General features: G+C 33.5%; 1 protein-coding gene across 11 annotated transcripts in view; it reads left to right on the top strand.

Annotated features, from left to right (window-relative positions):
- PHF14 (PHD finger protein 14) overlaps nucleotides 1–27,088 on the top strand; it is a 199,592-nt gene that overhangs the window by 82,555 nt on the left and 89,949 nt on the right. For 8 of the 11 annotated variants that reach the window (XR_009520605.1, XR_009520606.1, XR_009520607.1 and 5 more), the window contains exons 15-16: nucleotides 5,691–5,741; nucleotides 5,863–5,984. The exons of 1 other annotated variant lie outside the window; for it this stretch is intronic. Coding sequence is in view for 6 of the 10 variants with exons in the window: in XM_060020447.1 (XP_059876430.1) it covers nucleotides 5,691–5,741; nucleotides 5,863–5,984 (173 nt within the window). In the remaining 4 variants the exon portion in view is untranslated. Of the gene's footprint in view, nucleotides 1–5,690; nucleotides 5,742–5,862; nucleotides 5,985–27,088 lie in introns of those variants that run through there. 2 more of the 11 variants (XR_009520608.1, XM_060020449.1) reach the window with 2 other exon arrangements.

The following is a 27,088-nucleotide window of genomic DNA, read 5'->3' as shown; positions in this document are numbered from 1 at the left end:
CGCTCCGCGGCACGTGGGATCCTCCCAGACCGGGGCACAAACCTGTGTCCCCTGCATCGGCAGGCAGACTCTCAACCACTGCGCCATCAGGGAAGCCCAGGAAATTACTTTTGAAGAAAATATAAATTAGCTTAATGTTCCCTTTGAAGTTACTTTAAAATTGACCTTTGTACTTTTTGGCATATTTTCTAATAACTTTAATGTAACTTGAAAGCTTTCAGATTTTCTTTTCGTTTTCTTTTCACTCTATGTCATCTAGTGACTTTTCATCTTTTATACAAGTGCCAAAGGGACTTGTTGAGACTATCTTTCCATAGTCTTTTACACAGTGTATCATCTTCTACTCTCTTTGAAGTTGTCAGATCTTTCTTACTGTCTCATACATTTTTATATTGTTTTGTATCTCTCCTTTTTTGGGAAGATAAATGCAGTAAAAAGTCAAAGTACTTTTTAGCAGCTTTGACTGAAACCATATTGTTTTTCAGGATGCACCTTTTCTTATAGATCATTTTTTTTGGAAATAAACTTAAACACATCGTTAATCTGTTTTCCATTTTATTTAACAGTATAAATCAATAGCCTGTTAAAAGTGCAGTCTTCATTTGAGAGATAATCAAATATCCTAGAGTCTGCTTTCGTTATGTTTGTTTTTAAAATATTTTTTAGATGCTAGTTCAGTAGAAATATAGAAACGTTTAGATTCAGCCCTATTGAAATGACTAAAGTGTACTAGGCATTCATGATGCCCATGTCTTAATTTACTTGTTATCTTTATACTAATTGTTTTGATTAAATTAATGCAGTTCTGGAAAGAAAGGGTTATACATGGGGGCTTTAGATATCAAGAGTTATTATTGAGTTTATTATCAGACCCAAGGTGACCTCTGAAGTACTAAACAGATCATATAACCTGTGTCTGTCACAGAACCTTAGAAGAAACCCTAGCAAAAATTTTTGTGGTGAACTAAACCATACTTAAGTCACTTTGGCTCACTTGGAAGAGATCTACTGTGGGTGTCCTTAGGGCAAGTAATCGTATTCAGAACCCAAAGGCTCCTGCTATGCTTTTTGCCTCCTGGAAATTCATCATTTTTATTTATTTCCAGGAGCATGGAATAAAGGAGACAGGGACGAGGCAGAGCTTCAGGATTTTACTTATTTTGAATATACCGTTATCTGTGAGAAGAGTTTTATAGAAACATTTATTATGTAGGATGTATCTTTTATATTTTTAGGCTTGTGGTTATTTTAATTAATAGTGTTAAGCCAATTAGATCATGATGTTCTTTTTATTTTCCACCTATTTTCCTAACCCTGTTAACATAAATTAGGTTAGATAAAAAGAAACTCTACAGCCAACTGACAAGAAGGGAAAACACTCATTTTGGGGGATCACCATTCCATCTGTTGTATGCCGATAGCCCAACGGAAACTGGTGGTGCTTTTGTTCACACTTTGTTTATATATGTAACATTTTTCTTTTGAATATTTTATTAGCTTTAATATGTGATTGTTTTCAATATATTGTTTTATAATTGGAAAACAAATACTTACTTTTTAAGGAAATACATATACTGTATGTATTTCATTGAAGCATTTTGAACAGCTGCCAGACAGCCCCAACATTTATTCCTCAGCATAAATCTGAAGATATTTTAGCTTGATAGGTTTTCAAGGTTTGGCTGTTGTCCTAATTAACATTGAATTTGGAATTTTCTCATAAATAAGCATGTTCTCTTTTTATATATAAATTACGTAGGAGGGTATCTTTTTGTTTCATCTAACCATGTATGGCTTATTTATTGTCATTTGTATAAATATTGATTTGTCGTCAAAAAAATAAGTGTTGAATTTAGAGAAATCAGTGTACAAATGAATATGTGAAATCCATCTTAGTGATCTCAAAGATGCTGAGACACTGTCTTTTAGTTTTAAATTTAGTTCATTTGTGAAATGAATCATTCTAACCTTGGAAAAATCATCATGCATCTGACTTAATTATAAATTAAAACAACCCAGCTCTAAACAATTAATTAAAATTTGTTGCATGTTTTCTAGTCCAAATGAGTGAAGTTATTGAAACATTTAATTATTTGTTTTAGCTGAATAAACTATTAAAATGATGCCTATAGTTAAAAATGTTTTAATCTCTCCTAACTTAGATACATTGTCTCTAATATCATGCCACTCTTTGTGGATGATTTTATCACATCCTGTTTTCAAGTAAATGTACCAAAGACAGATAAAGAGCCAGATGATCTAAGCAGCTCAGATTGTCAGTGTTCCCTAAGAAAATAAAGTTCTTAAAAACTAACAAGAAAAAAATAGGAATGTGTCAAGATTTGGAATGATTTTCAAACTTTCTTTTACTTTTAACAGTTTAATAATTGCAAAAGGAAGCACAATTTGGAAATATACCGTCAATCATTTGGAATGTCTAGATAATTTATCTGTGTTAAGTTCTAAAGCACATACTTGTTAAATAATGTTTTTCCTTCTTCCACACCCTGTGTTCTCCCTTCTGCTTTATTTATCTTGTTTCTAAAATAGTGTCAGCCTCAATGTATACCATGAAATGACAACCTGGTTACAAATACTTCTGTACATCTAAGATGGGGCAAGCTCTTTGATTATTGAAATTATTATTTGATTATTGAAATTTGTTGGATGAGCCAAGCATGGTTTTTTTCTTTTTTCCATCGTTTCTCCCTCTTTTTAACTCCCCTTATATTTTCTGATTCATTCAGGGATACCATGTTTAAGATATCTTATCTGTTATGATCGTAGGCAGGTATGAGTTATAACAGTTACAGTTGCTGCCACTTCATTAAAACTAGAAAAAAACCCCACAACTCTCAGCATTTTCTTGGTTGGGGAACTTGATATTGTGAAACATTGTGTTTGGATTAAATCCTCTTATTTTCAATTTTTGGAAATACTAGTTGTGTGATAAATGCTAAGGCTTGCTGCAAGTTATTTCGGTAATGGATCATGTTAGTCATTGTATGTGTAAGGTACCAAATTGGATAGAATATAGTGTCAGTTTGAAGTATTCAGGTCTCCTCTCCATTGGGTAAATTGTCTCATTTACTTGTTTCAAAATATAAAAACTCTTCATTTATGCGTCACGGTATTACAGTTTATTTACATATTCAAGTGAGAATAAGAGATTTGCTTTCTTATGATAATTTGCTCATCTCTATTTGGGATTAAATTATTAATCTTGGATTTGTCATGCAAGAAAAATCACTGAATTGAGAGTTGAGAGACCTGGGTTGAAGTTTACCTCTGTCAGTTTTCAGCTGTCTGATCATCAAGTCATTTCCCTGGCCTGCTATCTCAGAGCTCTAAGATGCTGTAATTTCGTATGGCTTGTAACAACTCTGGTTTTCTGGCTAGAATTTGTTTATGTTGCTTATGTTTAGTTATTTAAAATTACTGCAGGAGTACATCAGTGATTACCTTTTTGTAATATTGATACATGCATTTAAAATGACTGTTTTAGATAATTATATTTTTATTCATTTAAAAATATTTAATAAAATATAATAAAAAGGAATTTATAAATGCAGAGGTATGTAACTATGTCATTGTGTGATAGGATCATTCTGTGGCATTATGCTTTTTGATGCTAACTGCAGTATGGGTTTGAAGAACTTCCAATTGACGGAATCAAACCAGATGTTCAAAGATTTAAAGTATTAATCAGAAATGGTAAATAATTATATATCTTCAAAAGAATTGAAAACATGAACTTGGAGCATTCACACATATACTTCAAAAATTAATTCAGTGATTAGATGATTCAAAAACTAGATGACTCAACAAAAGATGGGTTGAATGAAGAGAAATATGGAAATGTGTGAAGGCCTTTTGAGCATTCTTTAGATGTTTATAGAATTAAGATAAGTAATTTGAATATTTTCCCTGTGATATTGGTTATTAATTTTGATCACCTTTTTGAAATGGATGGCTATATGCATAAATTATGCAAATTGAAAATAGATTACCAGAGAAGGGAACAATAATTTACCCTTTTTGTCAGTTGTTTTATCATTTGTATTATCTAGCGTGTTCATCTGTGAGTTTCAATCAAAACACTTATTATTTATTTTATTAAAACAAATTTATTGAACTTTTATGTAATATGTATTGTATTAAATTTAAGTCTAGAAAGATGAATATGACATGGTCCTTACCAGTTTTGGGATAAACTGCATTGGGGGACAGAAATTGAAGCATGAGGAAAGGAGTGTCACAGAAGGGAAAGATGACTATACAAAGGGCTAGCCATAAGGTTTTAATTAGGACTTGGAGAAGTGTTGTCAATATTAAGGGCTGTTTTCAAACTTTAACGTGTGTATGACTTACTTGGGGATCTTTTTAAATGGCAGGTTCTAATTCAGTATGTTGTTCCGGGCATGAGATTCTTCATTTCTAACGAACTTCCTGGGGATGCCAGTGCTTATGAACCATGATTGATATTTTGAGGAGCAAGGCTTAGTACTAATTCTTTGGAAGTAAGAACAGATGTAGGGCCTGCATTTAAAACTTTTTCCTAGGTATAGTCTTACTTTTTCTTCCTTATTTCTTCCATAATGTAATTAAAACATACTGATTGGCAATATAAATGTAAATGAATATGTAGTCTATAAATTTACTTATTTTGAACGGCTAATTTAGTCAACTCTTGGTTATCTAGGGGCAGATTAAACAGAGTGCAGTTAGCCTGGGTACTGAATAACAAGTGACTCGGTATTGTAGAGAATTGAAACGACAGTAATTTAGAAAAACATTAATGTTTTTTATATTGGACAGCAATTCTCTTTAGAATTATTTGGTACCTACTCTAACGTGGGAATGATCTTTGGTCTCAACAGTCAGGTAAAGTAATTTTGGGGAGTGGTGCCTCCTTTTTCTTCCAGTCTCTCTAAAGAGCAGTGATCTTCACATGGGGATTATAAACCTCCAGAGGCTGTGCTACATGGGTGGAGATTTTTAACATATTGGCTGCAAATCCTATTGTACTTACATTACTTTCAAACATATGGATGGCATCTTTCAAATGGGAAATGTGTTCCAAAATACAGGATATAAATTTTAAGGAAATAAGCTTGAGTCACTTATACCATGTTTTTTTTAGTTAGTTGTATTTTAACTAGGATTGGGAGACATCTGAGACCTTTGCCTCCCACTTATTTACAGCTGTTAAAGATTGTTTCTTTATGTTATTCAAACATGTTTGTGCACGCACGCACACACACACAGAGGCATACAATAGATGTGAGTCCAGGTTTAGCATTTTAGCTCTAGAAGTCGTGTAAGTTATGAAAATTTAAATGTTCTGCATAAATCATCATTGTGTGATGTGTATGAGGTGTTCAGAAATATTCAAGCTAATTTTGTAGAACTTATTTTTCTTATCAGATACCTGTGTTATTTAACAGTAAAACACTGTCACTGTTGAGTGTATTTAATTTGTCTTGTGTTTATTTCCTCTGGCATAAATTGTAATAAAGTGCAATAGAGCAGTACAGCATTAATTAGAAATGCTAATTTTCCAAGTGCTTAACCGAAGCAGTAACATTTAACAGAGAAAATTTATTTTTATTATTAATTAAACATTAGATATTTTTGTGGATTTTTCTCTTTTTTTTCTTTCTTTTTTTTTTTTCTTTTTTTTTTTTTAGAGAACCAGAGGACGAAAACGAAGCTTCATTCCTGAGGAAGAAAAACATGAGGTTGGAATAAGTTAAGCATATTTTACAGAATCTAAATTTGAGAAACTTTCTTGCTTAAAATTATTTCTGTTTTCCTCATATCCTGATTTTATGTTTTGTTTCATCCTCCCTTGTATGGCAGGAGAGAGTTCCTAGAGAGAGGAGACAAAGGCAGTCTGTGTTACAAAAGAAGCCCAAGGCTGAGGATTTACGAACTGAATGTGCAACTTGCAAGGGAACTGGAGACAATGAAAACCTTGTCAGGTAAACTGGATGCTGAGACCTTGGCTTTGGGGGATTAAGGCTCCATCTTCATCATTTTCTCATCACAGATATAATGGGGAAAACAAATCACAGCATAGGACCTTTCTTAAAGTCTTATTTAGTGGAAACAGTACTTCAGAAACAGATTTCATCCACTTAGTAACCTGCCACACATGGTTATTCTCTGGATTTAGATGTAATTAAGAGTGATTATCTGGATTTTGAACAAAAGAGAATTAATTTCCCATTGACAAGAGAAGTTGACCGTGCTCTGCATATAGAGGCCACAAAAATATATAATTTGATCCAAACCCTTTGTGCTAAGATTATTATGTTTTATCTCATAAAACAATAAAATTACTAAGTTCTGTTAGCATGTTATAAAAGTTGAAGTTTATTAGAGATAATGATGACAGATACTTTTTCTTGACAAAAACTTCGTTAGCACTTCCTTATCATTTTTCAAAACAATGTGTTAAATGCTTCTCTCTTATGAAATAAAGAAAGGTGAAAAGATGGCCTAGATAGACATTTTTTGTTTTTTGTTTGGTTTTCTTCTTTGCTTCTTTGTTTTGTTCTGTTACTTTTTTTTTTTTTTAAATCAGACATAATTCTAATCAGGAATCTCAGCTGATACGGCACAGTGGCTATTCCTGAGGGTCCAGAGACTGCTAATTTTAGCCATTTGCCTCTCTTGCTGAGATGAAGAAATTGCTCAAAGCCCTGGGTGAGATGAAGGAGTGGGGGGGGTGATCAAAAGGAGACCTCATCTAAATAAAAGAGGTATCCTCTTTTCAAAGGACAGTGACACAAAGAATCTTTTAGTATGTTACAGGAACGCTTTCTGATTTCCTTCAAAAATTGTCTTTTGATAAAGCCCTATTGAACTAACTCATGGCACAGAAATTAAATGTTTCAAAAAGAGTAAGTTGATAAAATGCATATTAGTACTGTTACAGGATTTTAAATATTTGCTTCCAAAATGATGTCATTAAAAGTATAATTTGTTTGTTTTAATTCCTCAAGTAAAGGCACCTGGTTTTAAATTTCATGGGGTTTTTATAATGTCGCTGAGGAAGGTAATGAGAAAGTAAAAATTCCGGTAAAGAAATACAAAGTGCTTCAACAAAGTTGAGAAAGTCTATCATATTAGGCCACTGTTTTTTGAAGTAGTTTATGTAGAATATCATGAGAGCTCTCCTGGAGGTTAAGCTCATTTAAGTTTAAGGTAAATTAGTTCTAATGTCAGAAGATACACATGAATAATTCTGACTGCAACATAATTTTCTGATTTGTGTAAAAAAAAGAAAGCATAAGCATAACAGAGTGGAGTACATAAAACAACAAAAATAAACAGAAGAAAAAATTATAAAAACAGTCTTACGTAATGAAGAAAAATTCAGTCTAGAAGAAAATTCCCATGGGGGTTGAGGGTGGCATTATAGGGCATGATCATTTTGAAACACTAGTTAAAAACTTAAGAGACCTGGTTATACTCTTTAATTACTTAAACCTATGTAAATATCTACCTCTAATTTTTTTTTTTTAAGATAGTAGCTTGATTCAGGCCTTGTTGCTATAGGCCCTATATGTTTTTGCCAGGTTTTTATTTTATTTTTTTGGTCATGTATTTGAAAGAACCTAGGAAATAAGTACAATTTTATTTTAAAAGCCACTTAATACAAGAGCATCTCCAAGACATTGTATTATATAGTTGTTTTAAAAAAAATAGGTATTGGGCTTCCCTGGTGGTGCAGTGGTTGAGAGTCCGCCTGCCGATGCAGGGGACACGGGTTCGTGCCCCGGTCCGGGAAGATCCCACATGCCACGGAGCGGCTAGGCCCGTGAGCCATGGCCGCTGAGCCTGCATGTCCGGAGCCTGTGCTGCACAACGGGAGAGGCCACAACAGTGAGAGGCCCGCGTACCGCAAAAAAAAAAAAAAAAAGTATCATGTTTCTTTGATTCTTGATAAGATTTTTAATTAGTATTAGCCTTTCCTCTCATTTAATTAGTTCCTGTTATAAAATTTTCATCCTTAATTACATTATTATAACATTCCAGTGTCTGGGGTTTTTGTGAAAGTCTCGTGAAAGGTAAAGATATTTTTGTTACTCTAGAAATGATGGATATACAAAGTCTTTTTCCTTGGTTTTGCCTTGTTAAGAAGATAACATCACAGATTTTATGCAAAGATTTTAAAAAGGTTATGAAGAGGGAATTAAATGTTTTATAAATATTATATATTGATAATGTTTCTGAGGATAAAACAAGCTGGATATAAAGCAGTGCCATCAAGTGTTTTATGGTTATAATATGATTGTTCTTTAAATATGTACGCACACACACACACACACACACACACACACACACACACACACACATACATTCAGTTTAAGCACTTTGCTCTTGGGATAAAGAAGAATTTTATGTAGAATTTCATGTGTTTAAAAAGGTACTCATAAGCTAATATCTGCCATTTCCCTTAACATCTCTTTTATTTAGTAATTGGCACCATCATTTTTGCAAATCTGCCCCAAAAGCGCACACTTTTATGATTAAGTTGCATCTTAAATATTATGTATACACGCTATTTTTAACTTTATTTTAAGACATTTTAAATTACACTTTATTTTCCCTAAAGATATATTTCAGTGCTTGATCATTATACTTACTATGTATGTCTATTAAGTTCTCTTATAAAATTAAACTTCTTGGATCATAATTTAATTAATTTACTTAATTTTTTATTGAATTTACTGTATTTTCTCAAGTTCCTCTGAACTAATATACATGACTCTTTAGAATCAGCAGTTTAGCAGTTTTGATTTTGAAACCACACTTCTCTATGTAATTCAGGCTGTATAAAAAATTTCTTTCTTATTTTTTTTCCTTTCTATTTCAGTTATTTGTATATATGTATACATTAATTTACATGTATAATTTTTAATATCACTAGGAAATTGCAATCAATTTATCAGTTAACTGTAATAATAGGTTCCAAATGTTATTTTCTGCTTTGTCTTTAAGTTTTTCTCAGGCCTTTGGCAAGTAATTTAGTATTTCTGGGTCTTAGTTTTTCCATCTGTTGTACATGATAAGAATTGTACTATGTTCCATTACAAGCTTTGTGAGTAATTCTGTATGAAATAGTAGGGCAGTGGTATTACTTAGTAATTTAAAGAATACAGGGCTTCCCTGGTGGTGCAGTGGCTGAGAGTCCACCTGCCGATGCAGGGGACATGGGTTCGTCCCCCAGTTCAGGAAGATACCACATGCCGCAGAGCGGCTGGGCCCGTGAGCCATGGCCGCTAAGCCTGCGCATCCGGAGCCTGTGCTCCGCAACTGGAGAGGCCACAACAGTGAGAGGCCTGCGTACCGCCAAAAAAAAAAAAAAAGAAAAAGAAAAAGAATACATATATGTGGGCTCTGAAATAAGGGTTCCTGTTGGTAAATATGATACAGTAATAATATAAATGCATATTTTTTACTTTTCAGAGAATGTGCATGTTTTTTTATTTAATTATTCCTGCAATATGGAGGACAAAAAATTTGAATTTGTTGAAACACGTTCCCTAAAACGATTAGACTAATAAACTATTTCCGCTAAACATGGGAAATATGAAAATTACCACAAGGTGTTAAAGACAAAGATAGTTTACAGTATCATATGGATTTTTTTAAAAAAAATAGTGCTTCCTATTTTTGCCATCTACTTTTTAAACTTAATTAAAATTTGTCTGCAAAGTTTACAGTCGAAAATATATTCCTTTATGTTATTTAGTGCAATTAAATGCTGAAGGCCAAATTGAAACTGTCTTGGAATTGTGAGGTCCTTTGGGGTATTTATCTCCTTGCTGTGGATATTCATTGTTGGAGGTAGTTTTGAGCCTTTAGTGATATCTTACTTGGTTTTGCTTCCACAGTTCCTGGGACATTTAATGCTCAGTAAATGCTTGGTAAATGAATGACTGTGCCACATAAGTAGTGACTGATTATTCTTTGCTGAATTAATTAAAAAAAAAACCTTTTACTATTATAATTTATTCCTAGAACAAATTGGTCACTCAGTGTAAGTATTTGATGAAGACGTTTAAAAGGCTTAATAAAGGAGGATTACTTTCCTGTCACTAAAGAATAGTGGATGAGTTTTTTCTGTGTCTTAGGTAAAGAACTAGGAATCACAGAGTTGAGATTAGTTGATACACTCATGTGACAGTAGAAATGATTCTTCTTTTTGAACATATTTAATTTTCAAAGGGTAGATTTTAGAGGTAGGTAGGCTTTTCTTCTCTATAATTCTTCATTAAACTATCAAATTAGGAATAAGACCAAACTTGTAGGCCTCAAATTTTATCTTAACTGTGTAAACTCATTGTGACACATTTTATTACTTAATGGGAGATAGGAAGGAGCAAAAAGGTCTCCTAAAACTAAGAACCTTAAAATCCATTGGTCCTCTTAAATAGCATCTTTAATTTTTATCTTGTATTGTGGCCATTACTTAGAAGCAGTGAAGGTAGGAAATGATCTATGAAGCTATTTTACTTTTATAGCTAAGTTTACACCATTAAATGTTTGCTGTATTCTCTTCCTTATTTGAAGATATGGCAAGTTATATAGATATTGAACCATTTTGGTTACAAGGTTAGGATGTTTGTTTGGTCTGTTAACAATGTTGTTAGCACTTTTATTTATTTCACAATTTAAACATATAGCTTCTGAGTGCCTTCCCCAAAACCAAATTTGATGGTATCATAAGTTATTAGGAGCACCAGCACAAATTCATATTTATCAGATTTTTATTTCAAATATTAGTCTCTTTGATAAATCAGATTTTTAAATTTTTAATTACGTGTCCTGTTCTCACTGGTATGGAGGCTTATAGACTGCCTGGGTCATAGTAAGGGGTGTTTTCCCCCAGAGATTTGATTAGACCAACAGAGCAAGGTTTAGTTGTAACTTTAGTTACTGTGTTCACAGAATATAAGGTCACTTTAAATAGATTGTTTTAGTGAATGAAATGAAACCTAGTTTCATTTCTTTTAAGAACACTTAAGATTGCATTTGATAGGTTGCTTAAAACAAATACAATGAATTATTTTATTTTGATTATAGACTTACCAGTTTACTGTTTTTTATGCAGTTTATCACATAATAATCACTCTAAATGGTAAAATTTGCTTATTCATGTAGGAATATCAAATGATTGTAAAGTGATGGTGCAAATGTATATTATTTGGATACTTATAAATTAGAACTTAGAAACAAATAGAAATTTTAAAATTATTTGTCATCTAATAAATTTCAAATTATTAAAAACATTTCCTGCACAAAGACATTTCTGGCTAATCTTCTGTTTCTTTTCCTTACTTCTACCAACAATTTCAGGGATAAGTTTTAGGTTTTTGTTTTGTTTTGTCTTGTAACCCTGAGTCAGTGATTGGTATAGTACAAATTACTGTATTCTAAAGGATTGTTTCCAAAGTTTAGATTTCTAATATTTCTTTCAATTGTGTGTGGTAAAATATATCCCCTCTTGTCACCCTGATGTCCTGTGTGATATGCCTCTTTCTTCAAGTTTCACTGCTGTTAGCTCTGGAATATGTTTCACTTGAAAGTATGACCATCTTAAAGGCAAGATCTCTGTTTTACTTATCTTTACAGCTCCCATGTTCTTACTCCAAGTCACTGAGCAAGGGGTGCCTCCCCATGGTGGTTAGTGACTTACACACTTCATAGGAGGTTGCGTTAAGGAATCATTGGCCAGATATTAAATCTTCCTAATTTTTATTTTTAATATAAAATAGATTTAAAATAAAAATCTGATCTAAAAATAGATTTAATATACAAGGCAAAGATAAAGTAGCATATCAAGATGTCTCAGAAAGCATATAGACTTATTGTAACCCATAGCCTGTGGAAATATGCTGCCTAATTCTTTTAACAGGGAAGATAGGGCTTCCCCGGTGGCGCAGTGGTTGAGAGTCCGCCTGCCGATGCAGGGAACACGGGTTCGTGCCCAGGTCCGGGAAGATCCCACATGCCGCGGAGCGGCTGGGCCGGTGAGCCATGGCCTCTGAGCCTGTGCGTCCTGAGCCTGTGCTCCGCAACGGGAGAGGCCACAACAGTGAGAGGCCCACGTACCGCTAAAAAAAAAAAAAAAGGGAAGATAAGTGTAGCATTCTAAATACAAGCTGATGAAGCATTAGGAATTATTTGAAAATTTAAACAAAGGAATATAATTATGACCTGAAACTTTGTTTTCTTAGATTTTTAACTGTTTAAAAAACTTTTACATTTACGTTATTTTTTAAATAAGCATTATAAGAAATAGTTTATAGAAACAGCTTTTCAAGGAAATTCTGATATGAATACCAAACAATAACATCATCTAATGCTTAAGTAAAATTGAAATTCAATAAAATTCAGGACACGTATTTCTGTCACATTCTGGAGGGTTTAACATAATTATGTCCCTATTTTGAGACAATATTTCTAAATTTTCATTTTGTTTAACAGTTCATTTTTAAGGTTTTTGATTTAAAAACAATAAATTATCCGTTCTACTTTAGTTTTGAAAGTTTATTATAGTTTTTGAAAACCAGGTCATTTAATTGTATTAACATAAAAAAAAAAAACAACTAGTTAATTGAATCAGCTTAATACCAGAAGTAAAACTCTCTAAGAATGCCAATATTTAATATATGAATAATGCTAGAATGTGTGAAGAAATCAGCCTGAGCATTAATAAACAAAAGATAGTTTTCTTTCTTTTTTTTTGTCAAAGATAAGTAGGAAAAAATGCAAATATTACAACTACTTAAAGTTTCATAATGTATCACCCTTCCTGATATGTTTTTTTAAATAGGTATTTTGACAAAATATGATCTTAGTAATTTTGGTATAGACCAAAAAATTAAAAATCAAGTAACAAAAATGGCTGTATCTACTTAGAAACGTAATTACATGTGCTTTGTTTCAGTGTTTTTAAATCCAGACTGTGTAAACTACTTAGAGAAACAATAATTCAACTTCCCAAAAGTTGTAAATTCTGAATTAATGATGAAACAAGCTTAAACAGTTTCATGGAAATATTTTTTTCAATTATTAAAATGTATTTATAAATTGTCTTGTCCGATTTAGGTCTCAGGACAATATATTTTCCTATTTGCTCAAGCTTAGAATATATAGGAAGTAGTTTCAGAATTGCCAACCCAAACCACGGCAAAAAAGTAAATCTAAGTTCAGTAGTTGTTTGGGTGTGTGTGTGTGGTAAAAGTTACATACAATGAAATGCCTAAATGTTAAGTGAATAAAGTAGTGAATTTTAACAAAAGCATGCACTCATGTAACCCCCATTTCTATCAAAGTATAGAACATTTTCATCACTCCCCAAAAGCTGTGCCCTTTCCTGGTCAGTCCCTCTTCTCAAAGGCAACCACTTTTCTATTTTTTTCCCTTATAAGTTGCCTCCTATAGAGTTTCATATAACTGGCATGTTTAGTATTTATTTGATGTCTGCCATTTTAATGAGTGTGTGAGGGAATCCCACTGTGGTTTTAGTTTGCATTACCCTGATGTATAATGATGTTGAGCACATTTTCATGTGCTCACTGGCTATTTGTATGTCTTCCTTTGTGAACTAATTCTTTTGCTGATTAAAAAAAAAATTGGGTTGTATGTTTAGTATTGAGTTATAGGAACTTTTAATATGTTCTGGATTTAAGTTTTTTTACAAATGCATGTTTTTCAAACATATGCTCCTTATCTATGGCCTGCCTATTCATTTTCTTAATGGTGTTAAAGAGCAGAAGTTACTAATTTTACTAAGTCCAGTTTAGCAACTTTTATGATTATTGCTCTTGTTTCCTATCTAAGAAGTCTTGGCCTAGGTCCAGGTCACAAAAATTATCTCCTTCGTTTTCTTCTAGAAGCTTTATGATTTATCTTTTATATTGAGATATGTGATTCATCTGACATTAATTTTTATGGTCTCAGGTAGAGTTAAGGAAGGTTTGTTTATTATCCCATGTGGGTTTCCAGTTTTCCAGTGCCATTTGTTGAAAACGCTTGCCTTTCCACATTAAGTTGCTTTCGTTCCACTGTTAAATATCAATCGACTTTTTAAATGAGGGTCGATTTCTAGACTTTGTGTTGTGTTCCATCAAGCTATGTACTTATTTCTGTGCCAGTACCAGTCGTCTTGATTCTTGGGGCCTTATGATAAGCTCTTTTGTTTTTCTGGATCCTTTGCATTTTCATATGTGTTAGAAAGAGCTTTTTATTTTCATTAAAAAGAATAAAGTCTGTATATAATACCAAAAAAGCACAGGCAGCAACAGCAACAACAAAAATATATAAGTTGGACTTCATTCAAAATTAAAAATGTTTGTGTATCAAAAGAATCTATCAACAGAGTGAAAAGGCAACCCACAAAATGGGAGAGATATTTGCAAATCATATATCTGATGAGGTATTGATATCAAGAATATAAAAAGCACAAGAAATCATTCACAGCAATAAGGAAAAAACCTGATTAAAAATGAGTAAAGGACTTGAATAGACATTTCTCCAAAGAAGATATACAAATGAGTAATAAGCACATGAAAAGATGCTAAACATTAATCATTAGTGTAACTCAAATCAAAACCACAATGAGATACTGCTTCAGACCCATTAAAATGGCTATTATTAAACAAACAAACAAAAGTCGAAAAATAAGTTTTGGGGAGGATGTGGAGAAGAAGGAATTTCATTTCTGAGTGTATACCCAAAAGAATTGAAAGCAGGGACTTAAAGAGATACTGTACGTTCATATTCATGGCAGCATTATTGGCAGTAGCCGAATGGTGGAAGCAACCCAAGTGTCCATCAATGGATGGATGGATAAACAAAATGTGGTATATGCGTACAGTGGGATATTATTCAACCATAACAAGGAAGGAAATTCTGACGCATGCTGTAACATGGATGAACATTGGAGACCTTATGCTGAGTGAAATAAGCCAGTCACAAAAGAACAAATGTATGATTCTACTTAATATGGGATACTTAGTCAAGTTCATAGGGAAAGAAAATAGAATGGTGGTTGCCAGGAGCAGGGTGACTGTGGAGTTAGTGTTTAATGGGTACAGAGTTTCAGTTGGGTAAAATGAAAAAGTTCTGGAGATGGTTGGTGGTGATGGTTGCACAACAGTGTGAAAATACTTAATGCTTCAGAAATATACACTTAAAAATGGTTAAAATGGTAAGTTTTATGTATATTTAACCAAATTTTTTCAAAAGAAGCCTACTGGGATTTTGATTAGCTTTGTGTTGAATACATGGATGAATTTGGGGGAACATTAACATCTTAACAGTATTGTTTTCTGATCCATGAACTAGGTATATCTCTACATTTATTCAGATTTTCAAATATCCATTATTTTTTCTCATTGGATGTTTTTGTAGTTTTCATTGTAGAAGTCTTGTATGTCTATTATTAAATGTATTCCTAAGTATTTAATGTTTTTTGATGCTATTGTATAAGAATAAAATATGATTTCTTTTAACTGTTTATGCAAGTTTTGAGAGCTACCAGGAGTTGAGGTAGTCAATTAGGATCACAAGCCAAGCTGAAAGTTACAATTAAAATTATTAATTTGTTGCAGTAGTATAAGCAAGAGGCCAAACGTTTAGGAAAGGTTGCTGGTTCCCAGAATGTTCCATTTCCCCCCACTGATAAGGGTCTAGTGGATCGGTGCCGAAATGGGGAGGGGTTGGGGCATTAAGGTCACTACTGAGGCAGCCTGGACAGAAGGTCCTTGCTGTTTAATGGACCCAGGGGCTGGAGGGGAGGAAAAGGAGAAGCGGTAGGCAATAGAACAGTACTGAGTCGATGGAGCAAAGTGTCTTTAAGACCCCTCAATGAGGAGATCTTGGCAGAGGTGCACAAGCAGTCTTTCAGTCTGGCTTTTCCATTCCCCACGGAAAGAGGCCTCAAAAGTTAGATCAGCCTTACAGTCCTGGGGTAAACCCCTCTTGGTCGTGAGGTGTTGCCTCTTTTATATGTGTATTTTTTTATTTTTTGGATTTCATTTGCTAATATTTTGATAAGGGTTTTGTGTCTCTATTCACGAAAGTATTATTCTTTTAATTTCTTAAGTCTTTATCAGGTTTTGTTATCAGGTTATATTGGCCTTCTAAAAGGTGTTACAAAGTATTCTGGTTTTTTTTTTTTTTTGAAGCATTTTTGATTGATTTTATTTCTTCATTGAGTTTTCATTGAATTCCTCAATGAAACTATCTGGACCAGAGTTTCTTTGTTGGGACGTTTTTGGTAATTAATTCAATTTTTAAAATAGGTAATAGAGCTATTGAAATTTTTTCTTCTGTCTTATGCTAGTTTTGGTAAGCGTGTTTTTTCAAGCAATTTATTCATTTCATTTCAGTTGGAAGTTGCTTCCTTTCTTTAGTCTTGCTTTTATTTTGAATGTGCACTACAACTATTTGCTTGAGACTTTCCAGCTTCCTATAATATTTCGGATCATATTCTCTTCTTCCTTCTAATACTAGGTCAGTATTTACTTCTTTCATGTATCCTTCCAGACTTACATGATCCCATAATGATCTTTTTCTTACTTTGATTGCCCTTGGGACCCACATAAAATCCCACATCATGCTGTTATCCACTTGCTTGCAAATTGTCTGTAAATTTTTACTTTTTTCACTAGATTAGGTCAGGCCTTCTATTTAGTCATGATGATTTCCTTAGTTTATACAATATGGCACAAGAAGTTAATTCAGAATAAATGCTTATTAAATTATTTACTGATGCATTGCTAAATCTGTATGCATTGCAGCTTTATACACTGAAATAGTATGTAATCTCTTTGAGGGCAGAGACATTTCTTTAAGTCCAAATTGTTTCTTTTCATTTTTAATTATTAAAAACAAGCTTTAAAATAGTATATATATGTTGCAAACAACAGCAAAAAAGAGTGGTAAAAAATGGTTTCTGGTTGACTGCGATTACTTCACTCAGAGTAGGAGATCTCAATTAGTCCAAGCTTCTCACTTGCCAGTGCTGGCAAGTCACTTAATCTCTATGGATCTCAGTTTTCTTATTTTACTGGAGAAGATATCAGGCTATATCATCTCTGAGGTCTAACACACTAGCTCTGATATTCAAAGATTATGTGATATTCCAAGTTCCCAAATAAATACTGCCTATGTGTTTACATTCCGTCACAGCTCTCCTGTAAACACCTACTTTCAGAATCTCTTGCTAGAGTATTCTGTAACTGTGTAGAATATGATTAATGATCAAGTCTCTTAGAGTGGAAGCCATTCTTGTTGCCCTTTCTCTCATTTAGCTAGAGAGGAGTGGAAGTTATTTCCTTTGATAAAGCGTACTTCCTTTGATAAAGAGCAAATATCTCTTTTCTTTTTTAAAATAACTATATTGAGATCTCATTTTCATACCATACAAATTCAGCCATTTTAAGTTTTGACTGTAGTAATTTTTAATAAATTTATAGAAGTGTTCAGCTATCACTACAATCCTATTTTAGAGCAATTCCATCACCTCAAAAAGTGCTGTGCCTCTACACTGTAAATCCTAGCTTCCACCCCAGCCCCAGACAACCATGGCAAATGTTCTCTTGTCTCTGGTTCCTCATAGCCTATTCCTTTCCTGATCCTTTTTTTTTTTCATCTTAATATTATGCTTATACATGTTTCTAGTTTTGGGTTTTTTTTTTTTTTTCAAAAAAAGTTTAATGCACTAAAGGCAACAAAGATTCTTTTCTAGAGGAAACTTTAGTCAGGTTACTGAACTTTCTCCTCAGCTCATCTGTATATTTCCTTATAAAGTCCAGTGTTAGCAAGAACCCTGCTAAGTTACTTTAAGCAGAACCCCCCACCCTTGATATCTGATCACCCTAGATACCTGATCAGGTTCCTCATCCTCTACTATTCTGATCACCTTGGCCTGTCTTAAGCAAAAATCCTTTTAGGTCAGTTTAGCCAGAACCCCCTTAGCCCTGATGTTTCCGCTTACTAATTTTCTATCCACTGATCCCCACCGTGTTCTTTGGCTATAAATTCCCACTTGCCCGTACTGTATTCAGAGTTGAGCCCAATCTTTCTCCCCCAATATAAAATCCCATTGCAGTGGTTCTTAAATCTATCATGATGGTCCTAAATAAAGCCTGCCATACCATCTTGAACAGCTGTCATTGAATCTGTTTTTTGTTTAACAATGGAATTTCTAATTAAAGAGATATTTCTAATTAAAGTGAGTCTTGAAATGTGAACAAATTACTCCATTTCATTCCTTCTTCAGCTTGATATTTTACATTGGATGTTTTTAAAACAAGCCTGCTAAATTTATGTGACGAGCCTAAATGTTATTAAATTTTAAAGTCTTTCTACATTTTGGGAGAGAGTTTTATATAATGGATGATTAAGTGGGGATTTATCGACACTCTGCTGGGTATGAAACCTGTTTCTGTTATTTGTGAACTCTGCCTTTATGTTCCCTGTGGCTTAGTTTCTTTATCTGTAAAATAACCATAATCAGTAGTACCTAACCCATAGATTGTTGGAGGATTAATTGAGATAAATACAAGTAAGTGGCTTGGCACAAGTGTTAGAGAATTCTAAATGCCTTATATATGCAAATGACAACTGTAATAAACCATTTATATAATGCTTACTATGGGTCAGGTACCTCATGTATACATTTTGAATCATTTAATCCTTACAGCTTCCCTGTTAGGTGAGCAGTAGTATTATCTCCTTTGAATTGTCAGAGAAACTAAGGCATAGGGAGCTTAAATAACTTCCCAAAAGAAAGTAGAGAATCACTCAGATTCAGGTAGTCTGGCTCCAGAGCCTATGCTCTTAACCTATACAGTCTCAACATAAATTTACATTTCAGCTCCCTGGTAGAATAAAACTTGCCTTTGTTAAATGTATTTGTTTCAGGCTAAATGATGACATCTCTTTCAAGATCATATCTGATGTTCTGTTTATATTATGGTTTTCAGGACTATTTGATGTTCATTGAGATTGCAGTGCTATAATCTTTATTCTTCTAACTATGCTATTTGATTTTCTTTGATATTAAAAGGACCTATTTAAATAACTCCTTTTCCTTTTTAACTTTAGATGTTATTAAATTATCCTTTATTTGTATTTATATTAAATGAGGATCATAGCACTCATAATAAATCCGACCTTTGTAGATGTTTATCTCTGGGACATTTGTGTTCTTTGTTTTTTATTTTGTTTTCGGCTGTGTTGGGTCTTAGTTGAGGCATGCGGGATCTTTCACTGCAGCGCGGGCTCTTCGTTGTGGCATGCAGGCTTCTTGCTAGTTGTGCATGGATGGGCTTCTCTCTAGTTGTGGTGCATGGGCTACAGAGTGCGTGGGCTCTGTAGTTTGAGGCACACCAGCTCAGTAGTTGTGGCACACGGGCTTAGTTGCCTCGTGGCATGTGGAATCTTAGTTCCCTGACCAGGGATCGAACCCAAGTACCCTGCATTGGAAGGCAGATTCTTTACCACCGGACTACCAGGGAAGTCCCTGGGACATTTGCTTTTAACAAAATATACTCTGTCCTTTTTTAGCTGCAAGTTACATCTTTTACAAATAACTTCAAGATTGAAGGATATATGAATATTATATTCATTCATGTATATGAATGAATATAATATATTTACATTGTATTTATGTTATATATACACACATTAAAATGGCATATGTGTACATACTTAATTCACACATATGATACATAATACCATATATATTAATTGAAGTAGCTATTTGTGAAGATCTGTTATGCCATCTGTATTTTTACCTTTTTGGTCACAAGTAATTTTAATTGTGATCATCTATTTACTGAATGCTTTTGTAGTCCCTCTATCTTGAAGAACAACGCACATCGCTCTAATTATAGATGAAGAAATCTGAGTATACAGGCACAATGATGTGAAATTTTAGAGAGGTGAGTATTTGCATTAACCACCAGTTGTGCGGGGGTGGGGAAAGATGACAGCACAGTGTAATTACATTTGGTAGATCAAATTTGGAGAATAGATATACCTCACAGATAGCCTCTTGATTACCTGTGATCTGAGGGTTTTATTTTGTTTTGAGAAGAGAGGTCATTTAAATGAGTAGAACAATACAAGATAATAGACAAAGAATTGCAGTCCTTTGAAATTTAGTGAGCTTAGCAAACAAGAACATTGTTATTTCAGAATCTTCATAAAATAAATGTCAGTTTGTTCCTTAGTTGAGAAGTTTTGCATCAACTTGATTCCTTCTTCAGCATATGTGAAACAGAGACTTAAATCTCAAGAAATACATAACCTCAGAATTATATAACCTTAGGGTGATCTTGTTCAGGTTTTAAAACGTGCGTGTGTGTGTGTGTGTGTATGTGTGTCTGTATTATAACATTGTTGTATTTAAACAATGCTTTCATATTTCTATCTCTATTTCACGATTCAAGATAAAAATGAGAAGATTTCAAGCCTCATTTTTTCCCTCATTTCACCTGATTCACTTATTCTTTATATGTGATACGTGTTGTTAGTATACCTCTACTTTTCTACTTAATGTTTTTGACGTATATGGAGAGGTTGTTAATTAGGAAAAGCAAGAATATAATTTTCTTGCTTATTAAGGACAGTTTCTCTCTCTCTCTCTTTTTTTGTGGTAGTGCATTTAGTATTTATCTTAATAGGCTCAAAAAATGAACCTCACTTGACAACTTAATTAGGTAACTAACCAGGAAAAATGGTGGGGAAGGTATAGGGCTAAAATTGGGAGGTTGAAGACTGTGTCAACCATGAGGATGCAGATAACTTTTCTGGGAACCAGTTGTCTCATAAAATGAGCAGTGTGTTAGATTGATTTGAAAATCCTTTTTAATTTTCACATTCTATGATTTTATTATACCATAGGAATGAAGAAAAAGAGAAAGAAATTCTGGGATTCTGAATAATTTACAGCATAAACCTCCCACCAACAGTGCTATTTTTTATTGTATTAACTCATAATATTTTTTCTAATTTTAATTCAGTTATATACTTTATAGGTCATAGCCTACCAGAAACATATGAGTTAATTATAAGGCAGCCACTTTTCATTTTTTACTAATTGAGATATAGGTTTGTGAGGAATGGTTTATAGTAGAAAATGTTTTCTTTCAATCTGAAAAGTTTTTTTTCTTCTTAACTCTGTAAAACAAAATATTATAGATTGAGCTTTTAAATAGACTAAAACATTTATAGATAATAATAACATGCTATTTGGATATTTATAGCATATCTCGTATTTACTGTAGCTTTATAGCTCCTAATAGGTTTACATGTATGATGTATGGTTCCTTTTCATTTTAATTCTTAATTTTTCTTTTAATTCTTCATTTTAATCCTTTTTGTGAAACAGTTTCAAGAAGCAATTACACTTATCCTAAATTGGAAGGAATTAATATTATCAATTTCTGAATTAGCTCTTCCTATTACAATGCAGTTAATAGGATTTAAAGTTAAATATAGTATACATGTACACAGCAGGCTCCCATTTAAAATGAGTTTTCTCCAATTCCAGACTCACTTTCTAGACTGACCTCCTGTAAGAAAATACACAATCAAGAATTAGGTTGACATTGTGAAATGACTTGGTAGCTGACTTTTATCATTGCACATAAACAGCACAGTTATTCTAAGTCACAGTATCACTTTCAGTCAGATAACCACTAAAATCACTGCACTGTGGTTTCCTGAAAATGCCATAATCCTTCAAATGCCACATTAAACTGAGAGAGAAAACCATCAGTAGTGCCTGCACGGTTATGTAGAAGGATGAGCTATGAACCAAGTGAAAAGATGTTCTGGCAGAACAGTAACCTTTCCCTTGATGTGTGCATTTCCCATTACATTTTTGACACAGAATGTTGCAGAATGATTTAATGGTGGCATTTTGTTTTGCTGACTTGTTTTTTCATTAAAAAGAAACCAAAGTTTAGGATAGGAATGTAGAGGAAGAGTGACCAAGCACTGAATTCTATTACAGGAATCTGTTTTCAAAATAAATAAGTTAAGTTTGTTTTAGGAACATGGCTTTTACCCCTTAACATTTTATGTTAACTGTGATAGACAAATCATTTAGTTTTATTATATCTTTAAAACAATGTTGTTTGTTCTTTAAAGTTAATTTTTTTCCTCCATTGTTCTCCCCTCTTCTTTTTTCCTTCCTAGTAACTCTTGATCAGAAATGACATGTCAATAAATAGGAAAGCTTTGTTCAGTAATTACATAGACTGCACATATCGCATGTAACCCAGAAAGTGTCCTACTTTTTATTGTCACTTTAGATGTATATTACTAGAGCTGATTTTACAGAGAAACAAAATACGAATATCACTGGTCTAAAAGATCAATGCCTATTAACTTTGAGAGGGCACATTTCTATTGGGAATGAAGTCATAAAGTTGTCCCACATAAAAGTAGTACAAAGCTTTTTTGCACCTATGAAAACACGCTGAGAAAGAGAAAGAACCTTGCCAAAATATATTTTGTAAGACTTGCAGCATTGGACTTTCAGTTTTAATGTTAATATGGAGTGCCTGGATATGGGCCCTGCCACACAATTATTTAAAAAACAAAAACAAAAACTTGGGAATTTATTTTGCAAATACATATTTCTTAAAATCTCACTTTTGATAAAAAGATACATCAGATAGTGTTTGACTAAACACTACTTTGTTCCCCCCCATCCCCCAGGATTATAAGAATATTCATAAAAGGTGCAATTTCAACTAAAGAAATGGAAATTTGACTTGGAATTTCTCACTCAGTATGCCCTTTTTCCCAGCTGACTAACTTTTTAAACAGGAGACTGTCGCTCTTTATGAACTCTGTTAAGTGTCCATTATATTTAGTTTCCTGACGTGCTTTAATTCTGCTGCTCTTTCTTCCAAATGTCACAAAATGGAAGGGTTTACATTGAGTTCAACAATTCTTTATCTTCAAACTGTTACCTAGATCAAAAGAACTAATCAGAACAATATGCAGTGTGGATATATGTTTTCAACTGAAAGTGACTTAGGGGCTTGTTAGTGATATAATTAAAGTATACCTTACTGAACAAATACCTTTATTTTTCTTTCCTTTCCTTTTTCTCTTTCTTCCTTTTTTCCTTTGTTCCCCTTCCTCTCACTCTCCTTTCCTCTTCCTTCTTCCTTTCTCCTCCTTCCCCTCCTCTCCCCCTGACCCCGTCCCACCACCCACCCGCTCTCTCCATCATCAGGACAGGAAGCCACAGAAATTTGTTACATAGAAATAATGTGTTTTCTGAAAAATCCCACGTAATGGGAACTCAGTATAGGATTACCCGGAAAGATAATTGGGAAAAAAACAAAACAAAACAAAACAAAAAAACAGTGGTAAGCAGTAAAACCAATGAAGTTGTAAAATAATGGGTAGGTTTAAGTAAGTAGGGAAGAATGGAGCAAGACATTCCAGAAGAGAAAAGAGACTTTGTAAGCATACTCAGGAAGATGGGAAGTCCTTTTATGGCAGTAGGTAGTTTCAAGCAGAGATCTGTGCAGAATTATTTGACCTAAAATAGCACAATTTATGGTTGTTTTTTGGGATTGTAACGTTACATAAGTAAGATATAAAAAGATACTTTATAAGATGCTATTTGCATAGCTATTACTATTTGCTAAAAATGTAGTTAAAAATAATTACAAAACTTAAACATGTTCAGGAAGAAAATATATACACACATACAGTACACATACATTCTGGAAAAAATAAAAACCATTAGTAAAACAAATGTTTTGCGTATACAGATAACCTTTTATTTCGGAGATACTGTCATACTGGCTTTAGAACGCATTTATTAATTTATCAGGTTGTTTTTTAAGTACCAAAGCAATATATGTTGTTTGTAATCACTTAACTAATAAGTGTAGGGCTTCCCTGGTGGCGCAGTGGTTGAGAGTCCGCTTGCCATTGCGGGGGACATGGGTTCGTGCCCCGGTGCAGGAGGATCCCACATGCCGCGGAGCGGCTGGGCCCGTGAGCCATGGCCGCTGAGCCTGCGCGTCCGGAGCCTGTGCTCCTCAACGGGAGAGGCCACAGCAGTGAGAGGCCTGCGTACCAAAAAAAAAAAATAAAAATAAAAAGTGTATAGGGGAATGTTATTTTCACCCTACTTACTCAAAACCCTGTCCATTTGGGGTAACAGACATAGTTTAGTGTATATTCATCCATACTTCTTTCTTCTATGTGCAAACAAAAAATTCAGGGCCCATTGGCTGGCCTCCTCCCTCTCTCCCTTCTATAGCTTTTGTAGGCTTTACTCTGAAATTTGTTTTTTGTTTTTTTTAACTTGAGAACACATAATGGACTTTTTCAGTAAATATAGAACTAAGCCAGTCTTTTAAATAGCTACAAAATAATGTGGATGTGCCATAATTAATTGTAGTATTTCCCTATAAGTAGAAATTCATGGGTTTTTTCTGTTTGATTTCTATCCCAAACTGAGTTTGCTAGACCAAAGTATATGCATATTTTACATTTTAATGGATACTGTTATTTCTTTTCCCAATAGACATGATTGTGTGAGGATGTTATTGCATAACTTTTTGAGAGTCTGGTGGGTAGAAATTGACACTTTGATTTTATTTTGTGACTGCCTGTGAGGTTGAGTGTTTATTCATATATTGATTAGCTATCTGGATTTTCTCATCCATGTGTTGTCTTTCCACATCCTGTGCCTCTTTATTTATTGAGATGTTTTCTCTTTTTTAAAAATGAGTTTATCACATATCTTTGTATAAGTTGCAGATCTTTTCTTTCAGGTATTTTGTGTGTGTGTTTGTACTTTGCTTGCTGATGGTACTTTTTGCAAAATTGAAATTTTAATTTTTGTATGTTGTGATATTTATGTCTAAAAACTAATATGATGTGTTATTATGACAACCAACTAATATCTCATACGTTATTTAAGCAGGCAGTGCATATTATTTGTCTTTGCCCTTTAGATGATCTTTGTGCAGTTTTGCTTGAAATATTTTTAAAGATCTGAGTTACTATGTCATTAAAAAATAATTTATTTTACATTTTTGCCTTAGCATAATATAAAACTGTTATTTTGCTTTACTAGTATATGTCAAATTCTTCTGTTGATTTAAAAACATAATTTGTTTTACAGAGACTGTATTTTGTTAATTTTATGTGTTGAGAATGCAAATTTTCAAGCATGTTGAAGCTACTTGTCAATGTTGTAACCTTTTGTATGGTGTTTCAGACCTTGAGGAAGTTGAATACATGTTTGGTGATTGGACCTTGAGGAAGTTGAATATATGTTTGGTGGTTGATTACAGAGGCAAAAATTATTGTTTTCATTGAAGAAGTCACTGGCAAACTCTGAATTGCTAAATTCAATGGCCTTTTAATTTTCTATGTACTCTTCGTATTTGGTCTCATTTCAGCATTTAACATTGGTGACCAACGTTCCTTCTTAAAACTTTTGGTTTTCATAGTTTCAGTGTTTTACTCTAGTTCTTATCAGTGGCAAAACTGTGGTTCAAATAGTTGTATTTGGGAGCCAAATTATTTGGGTTCAAATCCTCGGCCAGTAGTTATTAGTTTTGACTTTGAGTTAGTTATATTCTCTCTGTGCCTTAGTTTCCTCATTTATAAACTGGGAATAGTAATCACTCCTATCCATGGAATTGCTGTGAGGATTAAATGAATAGAAATAGAAGTTATATGCCTTCATTAACTCCCTCTTAGTCTATTACAGTAACCAGCACCTTTACTAGTTTGAATGTCACCAGTCTCCATCTAGTTGTATAAAGAATTTGTTCATGTTGTACTTAAATTTGTCCAGAAGCTTCTCATTTCTTACAAGGTAAATCCAGAGTTTAAAACATGGCTTCTAAGGCCCTCCAAACCTGACCCCCGTCTTTTTATCTTCATTTCAGTTATTCACAGCTCCAGATAACCTAGTTCTCCTTCCTAAAACTTTCCTGTTAGTTTCATGCCATCTTGCTTTAACTTTAACTTGCTCTTATCTAAAATGATCGCCTGTTTTTCTCTGGAATGAGGGCTTCTCCGTCATTTATATTTAGTCTATATTTCTTGTTCCACCCATGATTCTTAGTGTATAAGTACCATATCTTAATAATTAAGTTAATTTTAATATTCCCAGTCCCAGGCTCCATGCTTATGACATGGTATGCCCTTTACATAACTGTAGAGAATAGAGAATCTACAGATTTTAATTAAAGGCATTCGTATTTAATATTTTAGAGTAACAGTCATCAGATATTAGTGGTAACTTGGCTTAGTTACGTTATTTTTATGTACAAAATGTCAAAGCCTTATTTATTGGGTTGGCCAAAAAGTGCCCTCGGTTTTTTAAGTAAAAATAAAAGACACATTTTTCATTTTTGCCAGGAACTTTATTGACCAGCATATTCACCCTTTTGTTCCACTACCCTCTGCCGTTTTTCAGGCAACTTCATAATTCCATCTTCCCAAAACTTTTTATCTTTTTGAGCAAAGAACTGTTCCAGGTGCCTTTTACAGTCTTCCAGGGAATCAAAATTTTTTCCATTAAGAGAATTTTGTACAGACCTAAATAAATTGAAATCTGCAGATGCAATGTCTGGTGAATACGGTGGATGAATCAGAACTTCCCACCCAAGCTGTAGCAGTTTTTGCCTGGTCATCAAAGAAGCATGTGGTCTTGCGTTATCCTGCTGGAAGATTATGCGTTTTCTGTTGACTAAATCTGGACGCTTTTCGACAAGTGCTACTTTCAGTTGGTCTAATTGGGAGTGGTACTTGCTGGAATTAATCCTTTGGTTTTCCAGAAGGAGCTCATAATAGAGGACTCCCTTCCACTCCCATCATATATACACAACATCACCTTCTTTGGATGAAGACCGGCCTTCGGTGTGGTTGGTGGTGGTTCATTTTCCTTGCGCCACGATCTCTTCCATTCCACATTATCGTACAGTATCCACTTTTCATTGCCCATCACAATTTGTTCTAAAAACGGAACGTTTTCATTACATTTAAGTAGAGA

Source organism: Delphinus delphis, chromosome 9 (genome assembly GCF_949987515.2).
Source record: "Delphinus delphis chromosome 9, mDelDel1.2, whole genome shotgun sequence".
NCBI lineage: Eukaryota > Metazoa > Chordata > Mammalia > Artiodactyla > Delphinidae > Delphinus > Delphinus delphis.
Note: the sequence above shows the minus strand (reverse complement) of the source record. Positions and strands in the feature narration are given on the sequence as shown.